The 24,326-nt window shown below is 41.9% G+C and overlaps 1 protein-coding gene across 2 annotated transcripts; it reads left to right on the forward strand.

Moving 5' to 3' along the window:
- Positions 1 to 2,638: 2,638 nt before the first annotated feature.
- On the forward strand, positions 2,639 to 24,298 carry ikbkb (inhibitor of nuclear factor kappa B kinase subunit beta). Of its 2 annotated transcripts, none has more exons than XM_037482410.2 (22): positions 2,639 to 2,740; positions 10,336 to 10,506; positions 11,616 to 11,710; positions 15,138 to 15,258; positions 15,999 to 16,068; positions 16,945 to 17,033; positions 18,438 to 18,527; positions 18,618 to 18,742; positions 19,245 to 19,352; positions 19,439 to 19,568; positions 19,717 to 19,911; positions 20,003 to 20,117; positions 20,574 to 20,697; positions 20,774 to 20,925; positions 21,089 to 21,150; positions 21,254 to 21,354; positions 21,455 to 21,504; positions 21,607 to 21,706; positions 22,021 to 22,168; positions 22,669 to 22,766; positions 23,347 to 23,440; positions 23,535 to 24,298. In XM_037482410.2, the coding sequence occupies exons 2-22, from the start codon at positions 10,405 to 10,407 to the stop codon at positions 23,592 to 23,594; spliced, it is 2,229 nt and encodes a 742-aa protein (XP_037338307.1). In that variant the 5' UTR covers positions 2,639 to 2,740; positions 10,336 to 10,404; the 3' UTR covers positions 23,595 to 24,298. The 2 variants fall into 2 exon arrangements, with proteins under 2 accessions (XP_037338307.1, XP_037338308.1); XM_037482411.2 differs by having other exon boundaries at positions 2,646 to 2,740; positions 10,370 to 10,506.
- Positions 24,299 to 24,326: the final 28 nt, after the last annotated feature.

Here is a 24,326-nt window from a genome sequence, read left to right on the forward strand (position 1 = left end):
CCACAAACGGACGAACTACCAATCAATCAATACCTGTGAAAAATACTGTACGTACATTAACTGAGTTTGATTAAAACAATCTAGTCCATTTGGTATCAGGGGAAGGTTTTTCTTTATGTTTATTTTATGGAACATTTATGAGAAGCCTTTGTTGATATTGTTATGATATAGGATAAATAGGTAGGATAAATGTCATTGATCCCACACAGGTAAAGATTTGTACCCAAGCAAAAAGCTAGGACAATCAAATATCAACATATTATTGTTGATAAGGGATAAAAACTCATAGAACCAGAATAGCTTCTATTATCCAGCCTATTTCGACCCAAGCTTTGAAGTGAATCTGATATATACTGATCTGCAGTCTGTGGTGGGGTGTGGGGGGACACTGTATCTGTGCAGGTTAACCCCCTGGCACCAGGGGCCATTTGTTCCAACCACAAACCTTGTCATCCAACCCATCCCCTTCCTCAGGAAATAAGTCACAATTAGCCTTCTAAGAATATCGCCATCCTTTCTTAGTACCCACAGGGATTTTTTTTCGTATTGGATAATTCCCGCTCAAAACTGTCTGTTAACACTGTATTAAATAGCTGAGGACATACTTGAGGATTTGATGGGCGGAGGTTGTTGGTTTGGCGCCTCTCCTCTTTGTTTCCATCTGTGTCAGATTAAAGCATACTCCCACATTTTAATGAAGAAAATCCCTCACACATACACAGAAATACATAAAAAAAATGTATTATAGATGGCCCAACACTTTGCATTGGATTGTGTTCCTTCAGCACCATTATTATCTCTTTTTTCTCTATTGAATGCATTTAAACACAAACAACCATGTGCTGCAAGCCTCCTCTCTGGTGTTGCATAATTTTAAAACTACTTCAATTATCCCTTTTTCTACTGCCCACTACTTATGCAATGCTTGGTAGTTTAAGGCTTTTCAAACACGTAACAAACCGCTGTTTTAAACACTTTTGTTTGTTGTCTGATTGTGCGGGGGAATGGTTTAACAATTCCTCAGTTTGAGACACTCTATAACCACAAACATACAGTATAATGAAAGTATGCAGTCTGTCCTGCTTCAGTTTGTCAGGTATTGGTCGCTTACTTTAAAAAAAGTAAAAATTAACAAATGACTTGCACATATTCCTGTACACACGGTGATATCCTAGTATGCTCAATGCTAAGCTAAGGTCTCGAGCTGCTGGCTTTAGCAAACAAACATGGCAGTGTTATTGATTTTCTCGTAAAACTGGAGCCTTAAGCAGGAAGGCAAGCAATCATTTTTGGCCAAAATGTCTAACTAGAGCACATTAAATGTTGTATTAGCTAATGCATTAGCACAATAGCTAGCTTTGTTTCATGGTTTGCACAAATCAACAGCCACAAACTGGTATGTATACATTAGGAATTTGGGCAATGGGACTACTTATCTGTTGGAGGAGTTGTGCAAGGAATGGTTGCTGCTACCAGCAGAATGTTTAGCCGAAATCAAAACATGAATTTCATGGAAAATAAACACTTGTGAAAATGATTGAGGACAACATTTGGACCTTTTCCACAGGCTATGTTTACATAACTAAAAGAAGCTAAATAAAAAAACCAAGGTGTTTCGTTATAAGGTTCTCTTGAATTCTCTGTTGTGCACCACTGTCCTCACTGTGAAAAGAGCAGGAAGCAGCATCATGTTTGTTTTCTAACAAACATTTGCAATCTGATAAAGTGTGTTTTAACCACCCACAGCTAACGTCAGAGGCACTCACGTAGATACATACAGATGAAACGTTGAGTTTGAGTCAGTTGTGAACTATTGGTTTTCACGCATGTATCCAAGAATAACAGCTTACAAAATAAAGAAACATCACTGCCGGACTCCGGAAAGTCGGAAGTGCACGCTCTTGAGCTACAACATCTGTTGGATGATGACACTGTGGAATGAAAGAATTAAGAATGTTACTGAAATTAATATTTGACATTTGAAACAGCACTAAAGGTATCTTTTTTTTTTAATTTAGACCAACCGCTTGGTTTTAATATCTTGACCTATTGAGACATCTGGAAATCTCAATCTGTATAGATTTGTAAGTGATTTGATCTGGTAAAGAAAGTAATAAGATTTGTTTTACAAAATGGTGTTACCAAATCATTTGAGATACAGTATTTGGACCTTGTGAGTAATATATAATTGATAATTATAATAATTGGCACGAGGACAAAACAAAACAAGAGAGAGACATTTTGAACTACTGAGAAAAAATGTTCTATCCATGTGTGTTACTGTAGTGAGTAATAATAGACACCTTCAAACCAATCCTAATCTACAACTTTATGGCATGATATTTTCCTCTCATGCAACTGTAAATACATACATCTCTAGCAGTGTTTCTTAAACTTACAACTGTTTCATGTGGGACACCTTAAGTGAGTTGTGCGAATTGAAGTGCCGACTAGCAGTTAAATACATTTGCCTTTAAAAGCATAAAATATATTTTACATGTGCTGGGTTCCACTCAAAGGCGTCCAGAAACAGCTTCATCATCCGTATGTGGCAGAAACGAAGAAGGCGACTAAGAAATGCAGACATGAAGCAGCAGCGCGTCCTCGTGGGCGGGGGCGCGCCCTCCTTACAGGAAGTTATAGAACCAGGAAGTACAAAGCTGTCGAGATTTGTTGTGTTGCCAAAAAAACACGAAACGGTCTAAGTTTAAGTCGATTAGAGACCAACTACAAGTTTAAGGTAGGTTTAAGTTGAAATAATACTTAAAGTTTTTCTGTATGAAAATTCAAAGTCGAAAACCTGCCCGTCGCTTAGTGTGCATTATCATAACTTCAGGAAACTCAGTGTAGGAGCCATACATCGTTTTGATTATTCCTTTGTATTATTCTTTCTTTCTACGTTGTTTGTGTGTGTGGTGTGACGTCATTCGTACCCACGACACCGTAAGCGGGGTGTGGTGTGTGTGGGCGGGTGTATATTAGTGTGTGTCTGTTCACCTGTGGGGGGTGGTTGTTTGGAGCACGGCTGCAGGGTGAGCATGGGGGAAAAAACTTTCTTTTGACCGTCAGCGTCAGCGTCAGCGTCATTGTCATTGTAATCGTCACCAGAAATGTTACTATCGACTGTCAAATAAAATTCTTGTTCTTTAGTCACTGTGCCTTACTGTTGGTGAAATGTTCACGTTGGAGGGCGACGCGTCATTAGTATGATCCCCTCATGTCTTAGCCTGCTGCGGCTTTTCGGATATTGTTTGTTGTGTAAAAGCCGCTATAATTTTGTCAAAAGAAAGTTTGTTGAAGCGCGGAAATGTATTGTCGTGATAACGCTGGATGTCGGAGATCGCTTTCAAAGTTGTAAACGATAGACGTGAACGCTCATTAGACTCGCGTAAAGCGCATTGATTCACAAATTTGCTGTTACTATGCCTTTTGTGATCACAGCGCTTCTATTTTGAAAGGTACACGTCTATAAATATTGTGCATTGTTTGTATTCCCCGCTAGGCTTAGTAGTACTTTCGCATAAGGTGATTGTACTGGTTTGTTTGTTTTGGGACCTTTTGTAGGGTTTTTGTTCGTGCGTCAAGCGGGTGAAGCATTGCGCTTGGGAGTGCCGCCGTAGTTCTCGTTCTAAGACGGTTAGTCTGGTTTGAGGCTATCGGTATTTAGGTACATAAATACCCACCGCTAGTACGCACAGAAGACTAGGGTAAGTCTAGTTTAGCCTCGGTGGAAGTTAGGGGGAATCAAAACGATGCACTGTAGCTGTACTATTTTCAGGTGGAAATACAAATTATAAAAGAGCGCTATGTCTTAACGTCATTAGCAGATATTTTTTGTGATTTATTGGATTTTTTGTAAATGGAAAATGGAGTTGAACGACACCAGCCAAGTTGAGAAAAGACAAATAACACTTACACCCAAAGCCTTTGAGCACAAATTGGAAAAGCTCCAAGAAGAACGTCAAGTAAAAATAAGGAAGATTAAAGGTGCAATAAGAGAAATTAAAAGCCTAATGCAAAGGGCGGATAATGCTGAAAAAATACGGTCATGCCTTGATAAGGTATCGAGCTTGTTTAAAGTAGCAAGTCATCTTCATGGTGTTGTGGCTTCTATGCTCCCACCTGAAGAACAAGAAAAACAAAATTCTTGGTTTGTCAGTATTGAAGAACATACAATTGCTTTTGTGGAGGAGACCAATAAATGGCTGCTTGAGGTGCCAGACACGGCAGAAGAGTGTGTTGTCGCACCATGTTTAGGATCTGTTCCCAACAATGAGGCAGGTATTTTGGAAAATGTAGTGGATGACATTAGACCGATTGATAGTGTTTCTAATGTATCAGTGAAGTCAAAGAGGCACAGTTCAGTAGTAAGTAAATCTATGTCCACTACTTCATCAGCTAGATTAAGGGCTGAAGCTGAGACAGCTGCTCTAATGGCTCGTCAAAGAATGCTGAGTCAGAAACATGCCCTGGAAGAACAGCAGGAAGTATTGAGGAAGAGAAAGGAGGAGCTGGACCTGGACACGGAGCTGGCGGCATCTATGGCTAAAGTGAGTGTGTTCAAGGCTTCAGAAGGATCCTGTGTGTCTAATGTTTCCGTAAAATCAGATGGGATGAACTCTTATTTGGAAAGAGGAAAAGGAACACAGTTAAGACCTGATGCTGTCAAATTCGTGCCTGAGTTCAACACCCAACCATGGGATGCAGAGGCTGGAGGTGAAGCTTTGCTTTCAGGTTATTCTGCTGTAAGGCCTAAGACACACAACAGAAGGGAGCCGCCTGCTGCTGTGACCTGGCCCGGTCCGTCTGCTTTGCCTTCTCTGCCCGCTGCTGCGACTGGGGTTGGTATGTCCACTCTTCCAGAAGGTTCTTCTTATCCACCAGTTACTCACATTCAATCTGGAGATACATCTGTGACAGCGAATAATTCTGATCAGCGCTTTCTCACAGTTTTGGAAAGACAAAATCAAATTACATCTTTATTGGTTGAACAACAGTCACTTTTTCTCTTACCTAAGCGAGACCTACAGGTTTTTGATGGAGATCCTCTGGAGTATCAAACCTTCATAAGAGGATTTGAACACAACATTGAAGCTAGAACACAAAGCCAAAAGGATTGTTTGTATTACCTCGAGCAGTATACGAGAGGGCAGCCCAGGGATTTGGTCCGTAGCTGTCAACATCTGCCTCTGTCTCGTGGATACACTAAGGCAAGGTCACTACTTCAAGAACATTTTGGCGATCCATTCAAAGTAGCCTCCGCTTATATGGATAAGGTGCTTTCATGGCCTATGGTTAAAGCTGAAGATATCGACGCTTTGCAGGCGTATAGTCTAATGTTACAGGAATGTTGCAATTCCATGGGGACTGCCGCAAAAGATCTGGATGTACCTACGAATATGCAAAGCATTGTGAAAAAGCTGCCTAATAAGTTGCGGGATCATTGGAGAAGTGTGGCTGGTGATATTCAGGAGAAGTTTCGCCGTAGAGCTACATTTTCAGACATTGTGGAGTTTGTTGAGAGGCAAGTCAAGATAGCAAGTGACCCTCTTTTTGGAAATATACAAGATACACATGTGACAGGAAGAAAGGAATTAAAAATAGTCAAGTTGCACTCTCAAACTGGTTCAAAGGCTAGAGGCAGTAGTTTTGCCACTACCGTGACACCTGCTGAGAAGAAAGTGGAGTCTGGAAACAAAATAGAGAAGAACTCTCTTGTGAAAGTTTGTTTGTTCTGTGGAGCTGGACATTCGTTGGATGTTTGTCTTTCTTTAGGTAAAAGGACACAAGATGAGAAATTGTCTTTTTTGAAGGAGAACCGTATGTGCTTTGGATGTCTGTGCGTTGGGCACATGAGTAAAGATTGCAGAAAACGTTTAATATGTAGAGTATGCAATTATAGACACCCCACGTTGTTGCATTTCCACCCCAAAGCAAAACAAAAGAGTTTGACTCAGGCCAATGGTGGCTTTGAACCAGTCAGAGAAGGCGCTGTGGTGTCTGTTCAGTCCAGTGGCTTAACTGGGGCCGGTAAGCAGGACTGTACACTTTCTATCTTGCCTGTTCAGGTGAAATCCAAAAGTGGGCAAGAGACCGTGGTCACGTATGCGTTTCTGGATCCGGGGAGTACTGCCTCGTTTTGTACAGAGCGACTCATGAATCGGCTCAATCTTACAGGGAAGAAGCTCGGAATACTCCTTAGAACTATGGGGCAGGAGAAGGTGGTGGAAAGTTACAGGTTGTCAGACTTGGAAGTCTCCAAGTTGGATTCTGACAGCTTTTGTGACCTGCCTGAGATTTTTACTCAAAGAAGCATGCCTGTTCATAGAGGTAACATTCCACGCTCAAAAGACCTCCAAAGATGGCCGCACCTGAGACACATACAAATACCAGAGATTGACGCTGATGTGGACCTTTTGATCGGCACTAACGTCCCTCAAGCTCTGGAGCCGTGGGAGGTAGTTCGAGCCGTGAACGGCGGCCCTTATGCAATTAAAACCATTCTGGGTTGGACCGTCAATGGTCCGCTGCGAGGAGATAATCAGATCCGTGATCAGTGTTCACAGCCCGACATCTCAGTTAATCGCATCTCCGTGGCGAGACTTGATGAGCTTTGGGAAAAACAACTGAAGGTGGATTTTCCCGAAAATCTGCATGATGACCAACCTGGTCTGTCGAGAGAGGATAAGCGCTTCATTGAGTCAGTTTCTGAATCTGCTAAGCTCATTGATGGTCATTATAATATCGGTTTGCCGGTAAGACAAAGATCCCTCAAAATGCCAAACAATAAGACAATCGTAGAGCAGCGTACATTGAGTCTAAAAAGGCGTATGAACAAAGATCTATCTTTTCGCTCCGACTACATTACATTCATGTCTGGCATGCTGACTAATGGCTACGCAGAGAGAGTTCCTACTGAGCAGCTGGCCCGTTGTGATGGAAGGGTGTGGTATGTACCCCATCATGGGGTGTATCATTCCAAGAAGAAAAAGCTGCGAGTAGTTTTTGATTGTGGGGTCACGTTTCGGGGGATGTCTTTGAATTCTCAGCTTCTTCAGGGACCAGATCTCACAAATTCGTTAGTGGGAGTCCTCACAAGATTCCGCAAAGAACCTGTCGTGCTCATGGCTGATATTGAAGCCATGTTTCATCAGGTCAGGGTGCCAGTTGAAGACTCTGACTTGTTGAGATTCTTGTGGTGGCCAGATGGAGATTGTACTCAGGAGCTAGTGGAGTACAGAATGAGGGTGCATCTATTCGGTGCTACTTCCTCCCCTAGCTGTGCCTGTCTCGCCCTGAGGAAGTGTGCTGAAGACAATCAAAAGTGCTTCAGTCCTGTGGCAGTTAACACTGTACTGCACAATTTCTACGTCGACGATTGTTTGGTGTCTGTTGGCTCTGAAGAGGAAGCAGTATCTTTATGTCAAGAGCTCTGTGCCTTGTGTGCTAAAGGGGGTTTTAAGCTCACAAAGTGGATTAGTAACCAACGCATCGTCCTCGCCGCTATTCCTCAGGAGGAGCGGGCCAAAGAGGTAAAAGATCTGGATTTGGACAGTGATGCTTTGCCTGTAGAACGTGCCTTGGGTGTTCAGTGGTGCGTCCAATCTGACTCATTCAAGTTTAAAATTACACTTAAGCCCCACCCACTCACAAGAAGAGGAATCTTGTCCGTGACTAGTTCAATTTACGACCCTCTTGGTTTCTTGGCACCTGTTGTTTTGTCTGCCAAGAAAATACTCCAAGACCTTTGTAGGAGACGTCTGGGATGGGATGATCCTTTGCCCTCTTCTGTTGCAGGAGAATGGACGGCCTGGCTGGAAGACCTTCATGATCTTGAAAATTGGGAGGTCAGTAGGTGTTTAAAACCAGTGGACTGTGGTCGTCTTGCCTCTGCTCAACTACACCACTTTGCAGACGCAAGTGAGGAAGGGTTTGGGACTGTGACTTACCTGTTACTCCATAACGATAGCGGGCAGACTCACCGTGCGTTTGTAATGGGAAAGGCACGAGTAGCTCCTTTAAAAATTGTCACCATTCCCCGTATGGAGCTGACTGCCGCGGTGGTGGCTAGCAGGATGGACAACTTGTGGAGGAAAGAGCTGCATATGGACCTTGAAAAGTCGGTCTTTTGGACGGACAGCACTTCTGTGTTGAAATACATAGCCAATGAGACATCTAGGTTTAAGATCTTCATAGCAAACAGAGTGTCTGAAATATTGAAAACGTCTAACGTATCACAGTGGAGGTACGTGAATACAGCAAGCAACCCTGCGGATCTAGCTTCCAGAGGTATTAGTGTTCAGTCGTTTTTAAAGACTGATGCATGGCTCTGTGGTCCTGACTTTCTTTGTGAGCCTGAGTGCATGTGGCCCAAAAATCCTGAGACCCTGGAAAGCTCTCTCTCTGAAGACCCAGAGGTCAGGGCTGTGGTGGTGAGCGCTGCTCAAGTTGAGCAGGTTAGTCCTGTGGAGAAGCTCATTTGTTACTTTTCCTCCTGGTTCCGTCTTAAAAGGGCTGTTGGTTGGCTTCTTAGGTTTAAGAACTTGCTCCTATCCTTGGTGCAACATCGAAAGCTGGCGAGAGAAAACATTTCTAGGACAGATCTAAGTATTGAGCAGCGGGAGAAAGAACTACAGGTTCAGATGGAAGGTATTAAGTCTCAAATACCAAAGGAGGGTTTATCCGTGGAGGACATGGTCATGGCAGAGTTAAATATTGTCCGTTTCTGTCAAGGGGTGAAGTTTTCGGAGGAACTGTCCCATTTGAAGAAAGGAGAGTGTGTAAGAAGGACAAGTCATCTTTACAAGCTAAACCCGATCCTGGATGGTGATCTCATCAGGGTTGGGGGACGGCTCAGTAGAGCAGCAATGCCACTTGAAGCGAAACATCCAGTTATACTGGCTAAAGATCAACACGTTTCTAATCTCATCCTTGCTCATGTACATCAAGAAACAGGCCATGGTGGACGAAATCATATGCTTTCTCATTTGCGACAGAAGTATTGGATTCCTGGTGCCTGCGTTGCCATCAGAAGGGTTCTGAGTAAATGTGTTACCTGCCGTAAACTGTCTGCTTCTCCTGGACATCAGAAAATGGCTGATCTTCCTCACAACCGAATTACTCCTGATGAGCCTCCTTTCAGTCGTGTTGGGTTGGACTGTTTTGGACCATTTGAAGTTAAGCGTGGAAGATCTGTGATCAAGAGGAAGCAGAGGGGCAGTGAAGATCTTTGGATACCTCGTACATGAACATCGACATCAAGGGACTTTAAGAGGACTGAATTTTCACTTTGTATTTTGATTGATGTCTGTCTCCCACTAGGTGAATTGGCTGGTCAATTATTACTATGAAATAATTTGGGGCCGGAATGTAGGAGCCATACATCGTTTTGATTATTCCTTTGTATTATTCTTTCTTTCTACGTTGTTTGTGTGTGTGGTGTGACGTCATTCGTACCCACGACACCGTAAGCGGGGTGTGGTGTGTGTGGGCGGGTGTATATTAGTGTGTGTCTGTTCACCTGTGGGGGGTGGTTGTTTGGAGCACGGCTGCAGGGTGAGCATGGGGGAAAAAACTTTCTTTTGACCGTCAGCGTCAGCGTCAGCGTCATTGTCATTGTAATCGTCACCAGAAATGTTACTATCGACTGTCAAATAAAATTCTTGTTCTTTAGTCACTGTGCCTTACTGTTGGTGAAATGTTCACGTTGGAGGGCGACGCGTCATTAGTATGATCCCCTCATGTCTTAGCCTGCTGCGGCTTTTCGGATATTGTTTGTTGTGTAAAAGCCGCTATACTCAGACAGAAGAGATGTGTTTTCTCTCTGTTTCTGAGCTCAACTTTGTAACATCCTGAGTGACAGCTGCTTGTCCTCCGCTATACAACTTAACGTTAACTAACGTGAGGTATAACGTCACATAGAACGTGAGATATAAGGTCAGATATAACGTGAGTTATAACGTGAGATATAACGTGAGTTATAACTCTAACGTGAATTATTACGTCAACTCCAGTGTTGATTCCCAGAAGGAAGACAGCTGTGCTTAGATCACTGCTCACATGCTGAAATTAAAATGAGTTAAATACGTTCTGAACTTTCACAGTAGTACGTTGTTAGACCATTTTCCAATGATGTTGTTAGCATGGTAGCGGAGTTGGTTTGCTCAAAGATCAGCAGATGAAAGGATTGTAGAGCTGAGACCTCAAAGATCCCCTGTGGAGAACATTGACCCTTTTTCAAGCCATTTCTCTATAATGGGGCCAACCTTAATGAAGAACTAAGACTTTGAAAGGTGTCTCTCCATTAATTACCCCTCCAATGTTTTTGTCTTACAGTGCCTCTGTGTCTGAGGACTTCCCTTTCTTCTAGTTATTGGTCGTGGTGCAGGACCAGCAGAGGAGGCCATGAATCGAGTCACTCTGCAACAGCAGAGTTGTGGGTCCTGGGAGCTGAAGGAGCGGCTGGGAACGGGAGGCTTTGGGAATGTCACACGATGGCAAAACAAGGTAGATGGTCCACTACTACTGTTACCATCTGTAGAAGGATGTTTGTGGATGTGATAACGCATGATGGTAGACTGAAAGGGGGAAAAAGTAGAATGTTTAAGTAACAGATTATAACAAAAAAATCATTAGTATGAGTAGTACAAGTGGAAAGATGGAAGATAACTAAAGTTGTGCTGCTAAAACTTCCCAGCAGAGTCCTGTATCCTGCCGTCCTAGTCACAGGATGAGAGCACCCCAGAGATGCATCAGAACACTTTGGGAATAGGAACACGCCTGCTTAGTGGACCTTCCTTTTCCTCTCTAGACCTTGTTCTTTATTTCTATTACTCACTTTCAAGGCAAACTCACAGCTGACTGTGAGCCGACCTGCAGCATCACAGGAGTGTGGATAATACAAATGACTTGTATTCATGAATTTGATAACTTCAGAAACAATTGATCTTGCGGTTTCAAATGTGATACTTTTTTATCAAAGCCTGTTGACCGTTTGGTGGCCGCGTTCCCAATCGTTGACTGTCAGACACATTGTAGTTTGTTGTTATTGATAATACCTGTGGTATTCATCATGAATCACACCTGTGTGTTAAATGTATTCTCTTCAAAATGATGTCTAGAGAGTAAGTTGGTATTGTCTTAAAAAATAGTAACCATTTCTGACTCTTGATGACTGAACTTCCTTTTGGGAAATGTCCCATCTTCCTGTATGAAGGACAATGCTGGGGGCTATTATTAGATTATTATTGGATCAAGTTATGGGAAGCAGGGTGGGGTCCTGGTGGTCCTGGGTGATGAACGGAGCATGAAGGAAAACTCCAGCAGCGGGGTATCTGGGCTGGATTTAAAACAGCAAAATTTTGCACAAAATCCGAGCTTTGAGAATATAAAGCAATATCTGTCTGATAGTCTAGTTTACTTATCTGGGTGATATAAATGCAAATATTCAATTAAGACTCATACACAGCTAAATGTTACTTACACTGAGTTCACATTATGAATATTGTCTGAATATTGTGGGTAACTGAATCCCAACATTAATTTCCCTTTTGTACATAATGCCTGTAGGTAATATCTCAAACAACATATGTGTGTGTGTGTGTGTGTGATTCTAGGACACAGAGGAACAGATCTCCATAAAGCAGTGCCGTCAGGAGCTGAGTGAGAGAAACAAAGAGAGATGGGTCCTGGAGATCCAGATCATGAAAAGGTCAGTTTTACGTTCACATACATCAGCCTATTAAAGAGCCTTAGCAGGCCCATAGCAGCTTCCCACATGCCAACCCAAATTCATTTATGGAAACACGGGGGAGAGACGGAGATGACTCTATGTAACTATGTTTGTGTCCTCCCCAGTAAGACACAGAGACACTTTCCAACCAGTATTCCTGTGCTATAAATAAAAATTTATGTGGGACAGTGTACCAAATAAGTGCGTCATTAACTACAATAATAAAGCCATAAAGTACATTTTTGACACCGCTCAAAAGTATGACGTGCTCTGAGATTAAGATAAGTAAAATCACGTTTATTTTAATGTTCTGTCTTTAAAATCAATCAGCAAAGATCTTTTGGAGTGATTTTGTTTGGGGCACGGCAGACGTTTAGTGACTCACTGTGGTACATTCCAGGTAGAAATTTGACTTCAATACATAATACAACCATTATGTTTGTTGAATTCTTTCAAAGTTGTAAAACTTAATTTGCATCCCAAAATAGTCAAATCAGACAACACTGAATAATTTGGACAGCATTGAGGTTTCTGGCTATTTTGATCTGTTGTTGCTTATTTTGAACGCCTCCTCATTCTGCTTTGCCAGGGAGTGAATATTTCATTTCCACTCTGTGTTCTTTTTTAGCAGTGTTGTTCGGTGGCTCATGTGGAGTTTTTTGTGAGATATGTGTGTGTGTGTTTTGTAATTCTTTGGTGCAAACATGGGTATAAAACTATTTCTTTCCAAGTCTCAGTTTAACAAGTGTTGTTTTCAGACAGACATGGTCACAACCACAGACCTCCAGGGCACCCACGCTCAACTCGGGGGTGCATAACCACAGGGCAGGGGACACATACATGGCAACTACTATTATATTATTACAGTTACAACTAACACAAATCATTTGCGATCTTATGCAAGCTTTTTGTCTCTTATGATGTGTTAATCAAAGTCATATTCCATAACTTTCATTTGCTGAATGATTTAGTAAATCAAAAATAACATACAACAGTTTTTCTTTTCCGCCCTATTTAACGAACACTTGTTATTTAAGCTGAAAAGAAGCAAAACAAAGATGAGAGAAATATTTCAATTACCGTGTTTTTGCGACTATAAGGCGCACCTTCAATGAATCGCCTCTTTTAGAACTATTTTCCTATATAGGGCGCACCGGATTATAAGGCGCATAGAATAGAAGATACTGCAGTAAAACGTTTAACTAGGGTTGCATTATGCATCCACTAGATCGGGCTGTGCTAAATCAAACGTTATTAAGCGTTCACTCCCATGGTAACGTTGTTCAAACGTTAATGTGGATATTAACAATATCTCTGAACCTCCAACTTTCGGTCTTGATTAATGAACAGGACGGAATAGATGGTGGCGCCTCGCGGCGGACCGTCAGCTCGATCCCGAGATCCAACTACGAGCTTTTTAACTACAGCAGCTTTAATATACGCTGTTGGAGCTGGAATTTCCGCGGCTGCTGGCACCAGACTTTCCCTCCAATGGATCACTGCACGTTTTTTGAGAAAAAAAAGGATTTTAAGTGTGCCTTATAGTTGCGAAAATACGGTCAGGTTTGGTTTGCGTCAGAAAATAAGACGTTAATGGGTCATAATAACTTAACTAACACAGCTCATTATACTAGTGATCACTATCATACATCTCTTGCTATTGTAGCCATTCAGACACATTGTTGCATGTTGTCCAATTTTGCATTTACAGTCATTTTCCTGGAACATCTGGAACCAGTTTTTCGTCTATTATACTTCTCATTTGTTTTCTCAAAGAGGGCTCAACCTGAAATACATGGTTTCAATCAAAGTTATAAGCCATGGAAGAGTGAGCAGCAAAAGTTGGGCCCAACTCAGGTTGTGGGCTGCACAATAAATGTAAGAAGTTGATCAACAGATTAAGGAAGAATAGTAAAATTGGTTTTAGCTGCACAAAATTCTTTACTTTTCATAGAGTGCTGCAGACATGATTGCTAAAACCCAGAAATAAATTAGCATTTTTATAGCTGTTAGGATCACTCAACCCTAATTCAATGGTTTTAAAACATATTTTAGTTGGATGCTTGAAATAAAATTTGTGGTCATGCAAGCTAAATCATTTGTAACACTTAGTTCTGCGAAATAATACGTCAGTATTAAATACGTATTAGTAATACGTATTTTCTGAGGGTTTTGAAGCTGTTACGTGTCATGAGTGGCTGAATGAAACTGTAAAACGTCACACAACAACAGGTCTACGGGGTCAGATCAGTCTTAATAATTCCAAATGGACACAGAAAGACTCAAAAATCTATTTGACTTACAAATACCATTGTCTCACAAATATGGGGTCAGATCAGTCTCGGTAGTTGCAAATGCACATAGAACGACTCACAAATATATTTCAATGCACACATGATGAAATTACATGATTTATATTTGTAGATGTATTTGTTGCGCTGCATTTATTTGCAGATGGCTTCACATTTGTGTGTGGGTTTTTTGAGACTCGTCACGTCGCAGATCCACAAATGCGTTTTTTGGGCCTATCATGGGCCTATCTGTCGCCCTCATTTTTAACCAATCACATGAGAGCAGCTCCTATTGAAAATAACTGTCATGTGTGACATGCTGAAAGCTGAAATTAATTTCAGACAGTTGCTTAAAATACAGAAATGAAATAATAATAAGCTGAAATTAATTCTAAAAATTGTTGAAAGAATTGAAATAATTGCAGAAAATACAGAAATGAGAAAAGTTGAAATTAACTTGAAAGAATTGCTAAAAAAAACAGAAATGGGAGAAGCTTCTATGAATTTGAATGATTTTTACTCAAACTAAGAAGTTATTAATTGATAAGCCTCATCAAACATTACAGTAAGAATTTCCTCCATGGGAGGTTGAAATACTAGTAGTACTAGTAGAAGTACTAGTAATATTAGTAGTAGTAGTAAAATTCATTTTAGTACTAATACCAGTTGAAATACTAGAAGTACTAACAATATTAGTAGTGGTTGTAGTACTTTTTGAACGAGTATTCAAGCATCAATGCATTCCAACAAGTTACATGGTGTTGCACTTAAATTCTTGTTCACATATGCCCACTTGAATAAGGATACTTATTATGTTGTGGTAGTCGTTTTAGTTTTCTTGTCAATTACTGGATAATTTCATGTTTTTTGGCCCCTGAAATCTACTCAAATAATTGTGACCTTTGTACAACCTATTGACAGTTGCATGCAGCCAGGGTGACAAGTATGTATCACGTCATTGTAATTAAGTAATCTCAAAAACTCTGACGACCACTGGTCTAGATTTAGATTTCTACTTTGTTTATTTATTATTCATTTTTGCCATCACTGGAACAAATATGATAGGATGGATATGTTAGTACTAACTGAGTTTGCCTCATTCTGGTCCCACACAGGTTGGATCACATTAACGTCGTCGCAGCCAGAGAGGTTCCTGAGGGAATGCAGGAAATGATAACCACCAATGACCTGCCGCTGCTGGCGATGGAGTACTGTCAGGGAGGAGATCTGAGAAAGGTCAAAGTTCCATTATGTTGGTGGGAGTGTAATTGTAATGTAATTTAGGACACTGCATTAAAAGTATTAAAGTTACAGCTCTGGATCATAATAAATCCTCCAGGCGCAGGAATCATGAAGTCCTTCGTAAACAGAAAATCAGACAGTTCATGTGAGAGAAAGGATACAGGCCGGTCATAAGTAAAACCACAATGCTTATTTATCCCTATTTTCTATTGAATGTAGCTGTGTGAATGTGTTTGGATCATCAACCCGGCGATTGCTTGCATGTCTTCTGGGGGGACAATCTGGAGCTTTTTCAAAAACCCGAGACCGACTTGAGTGTGTAGCCTCAAGGCAGCAAACTATGTTGACAACAGGCAGTCGTAGCAGAGTAGGAAAATGCCAACTAGGCCTCACACAAATTAGGCCTCACGGATGGCCCAAAACAAGCAGCTGCCTTCTGTCACGCCTCCCACAGGGAGCAACAACAAAAGTACTGATGGGCCAATTTGCAAGACTTCTTGAGTTTAAAATTGCTACCATGGATGCTCTTAGAAATCTTAACAAAAATGCAAAAATGCCTCTATTCACATCTATTCATGTGTTAGGGAATGTTGACACTCAAATCGGGTCCCTGTTCAGCACTTCCTGTGTGTGATTTCTTCGAAACACAATGGACTTTTTTCTTTTTTTGAGGAGCATAAAGTTGTAAAACATGAATAAAGAAGACGGATTGATGCTATTTATTTTCCCTGCAGCATCTGAACCTCTTGGAAAACTGCTGTGGAATGAGAGAGGGCTCTGTTTTGATCCTATTACGGGACATTTGTGAGTATCATGCTCAATTCCTGTCTCCACTATGGTCGTTATCCCACTTTCGCGCGCGTGTGTGTGTGTGTGTGTGTGTGTGTGTGCGTGTGCGTGAGTGATAGATTGTGTGAGTGAGTGTGCTGAAAGTGTGATTAGTGTCCGTATTGGTGAGGAAATAGTCACGGCGGCCGGTATTGTGATGTCACTGATGACCCACCAAACTCTTAGTCACCATGGTGACAGTGCTCACTCAAAGGGGGAGGTTTACGTCAACAATTGGATGCATTCACGCTCTGACTGCTGACGCAATGTACAAATGCTTCCATCAACAAGACATTGTATGTTACTGATAGTATAAATAAGGTTGAGAGAGGAATCGTATGGTATGGATCACATGTAGCTGCAGTTGAGAGCAGACACACACACACATGCACACAGAGAAACTCCTTTTCCTGTTTCCCACCATGAAACTTTCAACCAGCGAGGGTAAAGAATTTCAACCTTGAGTTTGTGTCTGTTTACCTGTTTTGGGTCAAACTATTGTATATGTCAAGAAAAGTAATGTGAAGGTTTCAGAGGATGCAGAGAAAGCTGAACAAGGTCTAATGAATTGCCCCAAGTTACGTTAGAGTGAGGGGAAAAGAAAACAGAATCTGGGGAGAAGAGATCATATGTTTTTTAACTGTCCATCATGAGTCCATGTTAAAGGAGTGCAATGCTAAATGGCACTAATGTCAGCTGATTTCATTTATCGGTTGAACTCTAGTTTACATGCAGTATTAACCTCTTTCATAGGAGAGTAAACAGGGAATCTTCATCAAATAATCTTCATCTCATACAACTCTAAATCGGCATTCTTCTTTTTTCTTCTCCTGCTTCTACTCCTCCCTTCAGCCTCGGCTCTGACCTACCTCCATAAGAAGAGAATCATCCATAGAGATTTGAAACCAGAAAACATTGTGCTGCAGCACGGAGAGAAGAGAGTGAGTTAAATACACTGTGAGCCTTCTTGTCATGACAAATACACCCCCTCTTTTTGTGTGTTAAGTGTGATTAAGTGTGGGAGGCTCGTCTTTCACATTGTCATGTTTACTGGCACATTTCTGCTGCCCTGAATATTTATTGTGGTACATACAATCCTTTAGCCGATCCTTGCGGTTACCATTAAGGTTTGGAATTGACTCGCTCTTACTTTCAGTACTGGGACTCCCTCTATTTTCTTAATTAAATCCTCCAGCATGCTTAGGACAGAGGGAAATGAAGAATGCTATATAAATGAGGCCAGACATATTAAAGAGGTTATATATTCATGTTTATGCATAGCTGAGTTTATAGAAATTTCCTTAAACAGAATTCCTCTGCACAAAGTTTATAGTTTTGCATAAACTTGCACACCAGAACAACTGTTAATCCAATGTACAAAATCGGTTTTGGGATGTGTGGGAAGGTTACAACTAATTGGTCACAAACCGACAGAATAGCATTAAAAATGGATTTTAGATCTCAGGATTCTGCTGGAGAGTTTGATGACAAATCTGTTGTATATGTCAGATACAAGAAAAGGTCAACTAATATTTACTCAGTTTGAAACTATCCTAATGGAGCTCAATGGATCCTCCGTTAACTGCTGTTATTTAGCTAGCACATGTTGATGTTCCTTAATGAGCAGTGGTGGCTGGTGGAGTTTTAGGGCCAGCTAATCAGTTTCAGTAAACATCCCATGATTCAATGCAAAAAAAGGTTTCAAACACGCATTATTACTTTGCAGTTAAATATTAACCATTAAACATTTATTCCAAATTTCACATAAGGACATTATTTAAACAATTCAGTATATCAATCAGGGGTGGATGGTGTATAGGGGCCCACCAACTGGGAGAAAGAGGGGTGGGGTTCAACCAATTCTATCACAGCAAAAGTAGTTCAGTGTTCTAGACATATTATCTGTCATTGTCCAATCAGATTCGTCAGATTCAAGTCACGTGTTGCTGTATCTGGAACAGATAGTGATGATACAAGTGAATAGAAGGTCAAAGGTGAAGGGTGGTGACGAGGGCTCTTTCTTTGATAGACCTTTGAGGAGTGAGGCTAATAGACCTTTTTTACAAAAAACGGAAATGCGTAATCAATGTGGAAGTGGACTTCCTGTCAAGCGTCAACACATCAGGAGATAATGAAGTCTTCACAAATTCGCTCACAAATTTACCTACACCTACATTTGCTGACGTTGCAAGAGTGGGGGAAGAAAACTAAAAATACATACATACTGTATGCCATAAAGTTCCATTACGCTGCAGGGTTGGGGTGATCTGTCTATTTAAGGTGTCCATTTGTAATTGTAGCCTAACACATCTACTTTTTTGTCTTGCTCTCTATATTAATTGTAGTTGATCCACAAGATCATAGATCTCGGCTATGCCAAAGAGCTGGACCAGAGCAGCCTTTGCACCTCCTTTGTGGGAACGCTTCAGTACTTGGTAAGTGATGAAAAAACGAGTGGACACACAGTATGTTCTCACGCTGCTTGGGACAGTAACAGCTGAATGTATTTTCCCTGTGTCCACCAGGCTCCAGAGCTCATTGAGAGAGAGAAGTACACGGTCACTGTGGACTACTGGAGCTTCGGAACTTTGGTGTTTGAGTGCATTACAGGATTTCGCCCTTTCTTACCAACCTGGCAACCCATTCCTTGGTACTACCACTATTTGAAAATTCTTCTTTTTAAAAGTTTTTGCGAATTTATTTAAATCCCACGGAAGTTATAGTTCTCTTTTGTAAAACTAGTGTCAAACAGTTCTCTCTTCTCAAACTAAATGTTAATCGTCTTCCTTTTTATTTTTGTAAAACAAGCTTAACAATGAGTTTTTGAAGGTTTAAAAGAACCCATAATTGTGTTGTGAACACAATACTATTCAGGGGTTGCCAAAGCAAAGACTCACAGGATATGTGGGTTAAGCCAACGTCAATTCCCCTTGTGCCTCACTAATATTATGAATACAATATCTGGATCTCCAGGGGAATCCGGTTACATAAAACAAAAAAACACCACCCCTTACTTTTAAGTTCCTGGCAAGTACGTTCACAGCTCGTGATTGAATAGAGGATGTAGTGGGTGGGGTACCGGTGGATTTATGAATGCAAAACAAATACCGTAATGCGCTTTTCTCCCCATAATCCATCTGTATCCTTTTTAGGCACAACAAATTGAGGACGAAGCAGAAGGATGATATTGTGGTCTATGAGGACCTGACGGGGGAGGTCCGCTTCTCTAAACATCTGCCTCAGCCAAACGACCTCAACAGGTGATTTCTATCGGACAGACACTAAAGACAAAACCAATTCAAGACGTTTGTGTCCCGAGTCTAACGGGTTGAAGGATGTTGGACAGTTTGTTATCAGAGAGGCTGGAGAGGTGGCTCCAGCTGATGTTAAAGTGGTGTCCTCAGGAGAGAGGCAAAGACCCCACCGCCACACCCTCGGACTGCTTCTCCCAGCTAGAGGTCATTCTGGAACTCAAGGTTAATTGAGAAATGTATTTTTGCCCTTTGTCTAGTCTCATTTCCCCCTATGGGGGTATCTGCTATTAAATAATGCTACAATATCACTGTCAACATATATGGAATCTGCGCTTTTTAAACAACACATTTACTTGTTGTTTCTGTACAGCTGGTTCATGTTCTGAACATGATCTCGGCTAAAATTTTGACGTACTCCGTATCAGAAGAAGAGACTGTGGCAGATCTACAGCTGAGAATAGAGAAAGACTCCAACATCCCTGCGAGCAATCAGGAGTTGCTGCTGGAGGCAGGGTTAGCCCTAGAGCCTCACGGACTGGCCACACAGTGTGCCGTTGATTACACGGTAATGTCTCAACACAACAATGCTGTCACACCAGCGTCAATAGCACAGTGTAATCATGGAGTCAAACTACTTTGGTAACCTGTGTCAATAGGAGATTGATGGGCGACGGACAGACTCTCCGCTGGTCTTCCTGTTTGATCGTTCCTCTTGCAGCTATGAACCGCAGTTTGCTCCACGCACCCTCCCAGAAAACATCCGCTTCATCCGTGAGTGCACAGCAACTGGAGATTCAATTCTTCATATAAATCCCTGAAAGATTTTCTCTTCTGCTGCCTCCTTCCTCTCTCTTTTGTTGATTTCAGTTGGGTCTGAGTCAGTGGCCTAAACATCAAGGATACTTTTGCAAAGACCTTTCAAGTGAACTGAGTACTCTAGCAATGATTTACTTATGTGGCCCCTGGGATGTATGCTTCATTTAAGGTGAATTGTTAAATGAAGAAGATAAAGACGATCCCTTGACCAGATTGAAAGCATACACAGAGAAACCAACATCCCAACACTCCGTATTCAGGGTTAGGATCACTTACATGATGAGAATGGGATATTTTTATGTTAAAACCATAAACCTTAGTTCATGCCGATATTGAAAATCGAGCGAGAAAGATACAAACTGTTACATTTTGCATTTTTTGTTATGCTATTTGTATTTGTCTCTGTCACAGAAACCTGCCATAAACCAATCCTGGCCTACAGCCCTCTGAGGAGGACCTGCGGCCAGGCGTGGCACACCATCCGCTCCCTGAAGGACGACTGGCAGAGGCTGCAGCAGGGGCAGAAGGCTGCCATGTAGGGGGAACACACTCCAAACTCCCACACAAAACCTGCTTCAACTGTCTCACTCAACCCAACGTGTGTCTTTCAGCATGAGCCTCCTGAGATACAACTCCTCACTGTCCAAGCAGAAGAATGAGATGGTTTCCATGCACCAGCGACTCATGGCCAAGCTGGACTTCTTCACCACCAGCCTTCACATTGACATGGACAAATACCAGGAGCAGACGGCCACTGGGATCGGTACTGCGCCACAAAAAAAAACACGCTGGTAGATACAGAGCAGGTTTACACTTCAGCTGGAAAAGCTGCACTGAAACCAGCCTGTAATCGTAATTATTCATATCCTAATATGATGGAAAGTGTCTAGCACAGCGGTTATTAATAGCCTTTCTACATTTTCTAGCATCGGAGAAACTTATGGGCGTGTGGAGGGAGATGGAGCAGACTGCTGTCAGCTGTGGTCAGGTACAGTTGTGTGTGTGTGTGTGTGTGTGTGTGTGTGTGTGTGTGTGTGTGTGTGTAAGGTGAAGGAGTATTGAATTGGCCAAACCCTCCCGTGGGTGTATAGGCCAAGGTGAACGAGCTGGAGGAGGAGATGATGCAGCTGCAGCCCGACATAGTAGATGTGCAGCGGCAGCCGTGGAGGAGTGGAGAGGCTCTGGACACGCTGTAAGTCTGTAGCAAACTCAACAGTCAAGTAAAACAAGCAAAAGCAACAGGTTGTTGATCTTGAACCATTCTCTCTTCTTTGCCCTTTTTCGGTCCTCAGTGAAGGAAAAGCCATGGAGCTGTTCCGCAAACTCCGGGAGAAACCCAGAGGTTTGGCTGGCACTCGTCCCTTCCCCTCTGGCCTAATGCTCAGTGCCTTGGTGCTTCCCTGCAGAAAATAAAGCTGGCTGCTCTTTTCCTTTGACTGCTCAGACCAGAGGCTCCCAGGGGACAGTCAGGAGGTGGTGCGCCTGGTCCTTCAGGCCGTGCAGTTCTACGAGAGGAAACTCCGAGACTTCTACACACACCTGAGGTACTTGTTTGCAAATGGATTGCTTGGATAACTATTTCAACATCACATAGAGATGGGATTGTTTTCCAGTCTTCCAAAGAACAGGAGAACAAATTAAACGGTTCGGGAACCAAATCCTGAGACGAGTGGACACGCGTGTTTTTGAAATGTATTCTGCAATTTTATGTGGAAGCTGACATACTGTATTTGCTTAATTAAAGGCAGTATTGGTAAAGATTTGAATGTAGCATACAACAACATAGACAGGATCGCCGCTTCCTGATCAAAACTTATTTTCTCCCCCCCCACCCTTACGGGTTGGGTGTGTAATGCAGTAAGACGGCGGTGTGCCGTCAGCGCGTGATGGAGCTGCTGCCGAAGGTGGAGGGCATGGTGCAGAGCATGGTTGAGAGCGAGCAGGTCCTAATGAGTCTGCAGGAGAAACGACAGAGGGAGCTTTGGAACCTGCTCAAAGTGGCCTGTGTGAGAACAATTGACACAAATTCTCTCCAACTGTTACGCTTCTTCAGGAATTTCTTTATTGCATATTAATACAAATTTTAAAAATGATTGTATCATTGAGATGTATTTTTTTTCATTTTGAAATTGTGTGCTTTTATTTATGAATGTTTTTATATAAATATCAAACATGCTTTTCTTCCTGTAAAAAAATAGGAGGACATGGGCTTCCAGAAGCTAGTAACAACCAAATTTAGAGCGATAATAAAATAATTTCCGTCAATCTATCAAACTGCAATGTGAGCAGCAAACGATGTGTGTGTCACTGTCTGTATCTTCAACATGTTAAGCCCGCCCACTTTCTAGCGGTTCGATGAAATGCAACAGATTATATTCAAATCTCTTGTAGCCATCGAGTACCCCGTCTGGCTGAGGGATACGTACCAGTGCAGTGAATTTTCGTACGCTGCTTTTTGTGTTCACCTACGAGGTCCTCAAGGATGATCTGGTCTTGTCTTGTGCAGAGTAAGGTTCGCAGTCCAGTGAGTGGGAGTCCTGATGGATTACCGACCCCCACTTCTGTGCCGCCTCTGCTGACCCCAAGACACAGCTTGCAGCAATTGTGAGTACACACACACACACACACACACACAGACACACAGACACACAGTGAGGTCCCTTATTTGGACATTCAAAAGTTATATATCACGTATAAAATGACATGTAATTGCTACACCGTTTGCCTTAATTTTCATGTAAATACCCACAAATTGAAGTTGAAAGTTTGCACAAAGCACATCTTGGTTGTTCCATTTCAAATCCATTGTGGTTGTTTACAGAGCCAAAATTATGAAAATTGTACTGTACATACATACACACATAGAGAGAAATATATATATATATATATATATATACACACACACATGTATGTATGTGTATCATCTTTTGATTCTATTTTTCTAAGGAGTACAGAAAGGAGACACATCTCTGGGTGTTTTCACCACTCTGTGTATGTCAGATATCTGCCTGCAACTCAAATCCAAACTGTAGACGTTTTTCTTACTTCAGCTTCCCTGAGCGTTGCTCAGTACTTTTCATCACCCCCGGATCCTTTCGGGAGTAAAAGGCACGACTCCTGTGTATCCGCAGATAAGCTAGGATCTGCTTTGTGAATCTGCATGAATCCCTCTGTGTGTCCATAGTGACGAGTCTCTGGTGGAGGAGAGCAGGACCTTCGAGGGCAGGCTCCAGAGTCTGCTGCACGGCACCATCCAGGACTCACAGAGCAGTATGGAGGTACTCGCTGTTGTGTTGTTTATGATCATTTGAAAAGGTTTTCTGTGCAACGAATGAGTGATTAAAAGAGCGGCGCTTTGTGTTTTTGTCACAGGTGTTGAGGGAGTGGACGTGGCTGCACGGCGGGCAGAATTTCTCCAGCGACCTCTCCTGAGTTGGGGTTCTTTGCTCACATGCGGTACTCTACTGCCCCTGTCTGGATGGGATGTCAGACTACAGGCGCTGCTGTAGCTGCTGGCATATATTTGCTTAATGTGATTAAGGAGTTGGTAAACCCACTCAGGACTCTGAACTAGAAGCAGAAAATGAAGCGAGCGCTTTGTGTCACTGATAGCATCAGGGGGGACCTATTTAAGCCGGATCTTATACATTTTAACAAAGCATGAAATATGTTTTGGGGGTAAAGTTGCCCTTCTTATTGCACAGAGGAGCCACTTCATTGGCATCACATGAAATAAAACATTTCATAGAATCCCAGTCCCATGCCACGACCCACACTCCTGCAGTGTGCCAGTAGGCTCATTAGAACAGATGGCAGACATGGAGAACTACTTTAATTCTCTCATTCTTTTTTTTTACATTTGTTTCACCATAAGTGGTTAACTTGAATCAGGAAAATGTGGATATTTTATATTAAATATTAAAACAAAAATATAAGGATGTGCCTTGAACCGTACTATGGGCCTATATGGAAATATGTATGCAGTCACTGGTGCTGTATTTTAATTGCAGATGTTGTTCTTAGTAAGAAATAATTGAATAACAAGGGTGATGTTTATGACTAAAATATTCATAAGGGATATAGTCATAAATCTAAACATATGGATAATAGCGTGCAGTCCTGTATTTCTGTAATATTTTAACTGTTGTGATACTTGTGATGTTG

This window comes from Pungitius pungitius, chromosome 5, assembly GCF_949316345.1.
Source record: "Pungitius pungitius chromosome 5, fPunPun2.1, whole genome shotgun sequence".
In the NCBI taxonomy this organism is placed as follows: Eukaryota; Metazoa; Chordata; class Actinopteri; order Perciformes; family Gasterosteidae; genus Pungitius; species Pungitius pungitius.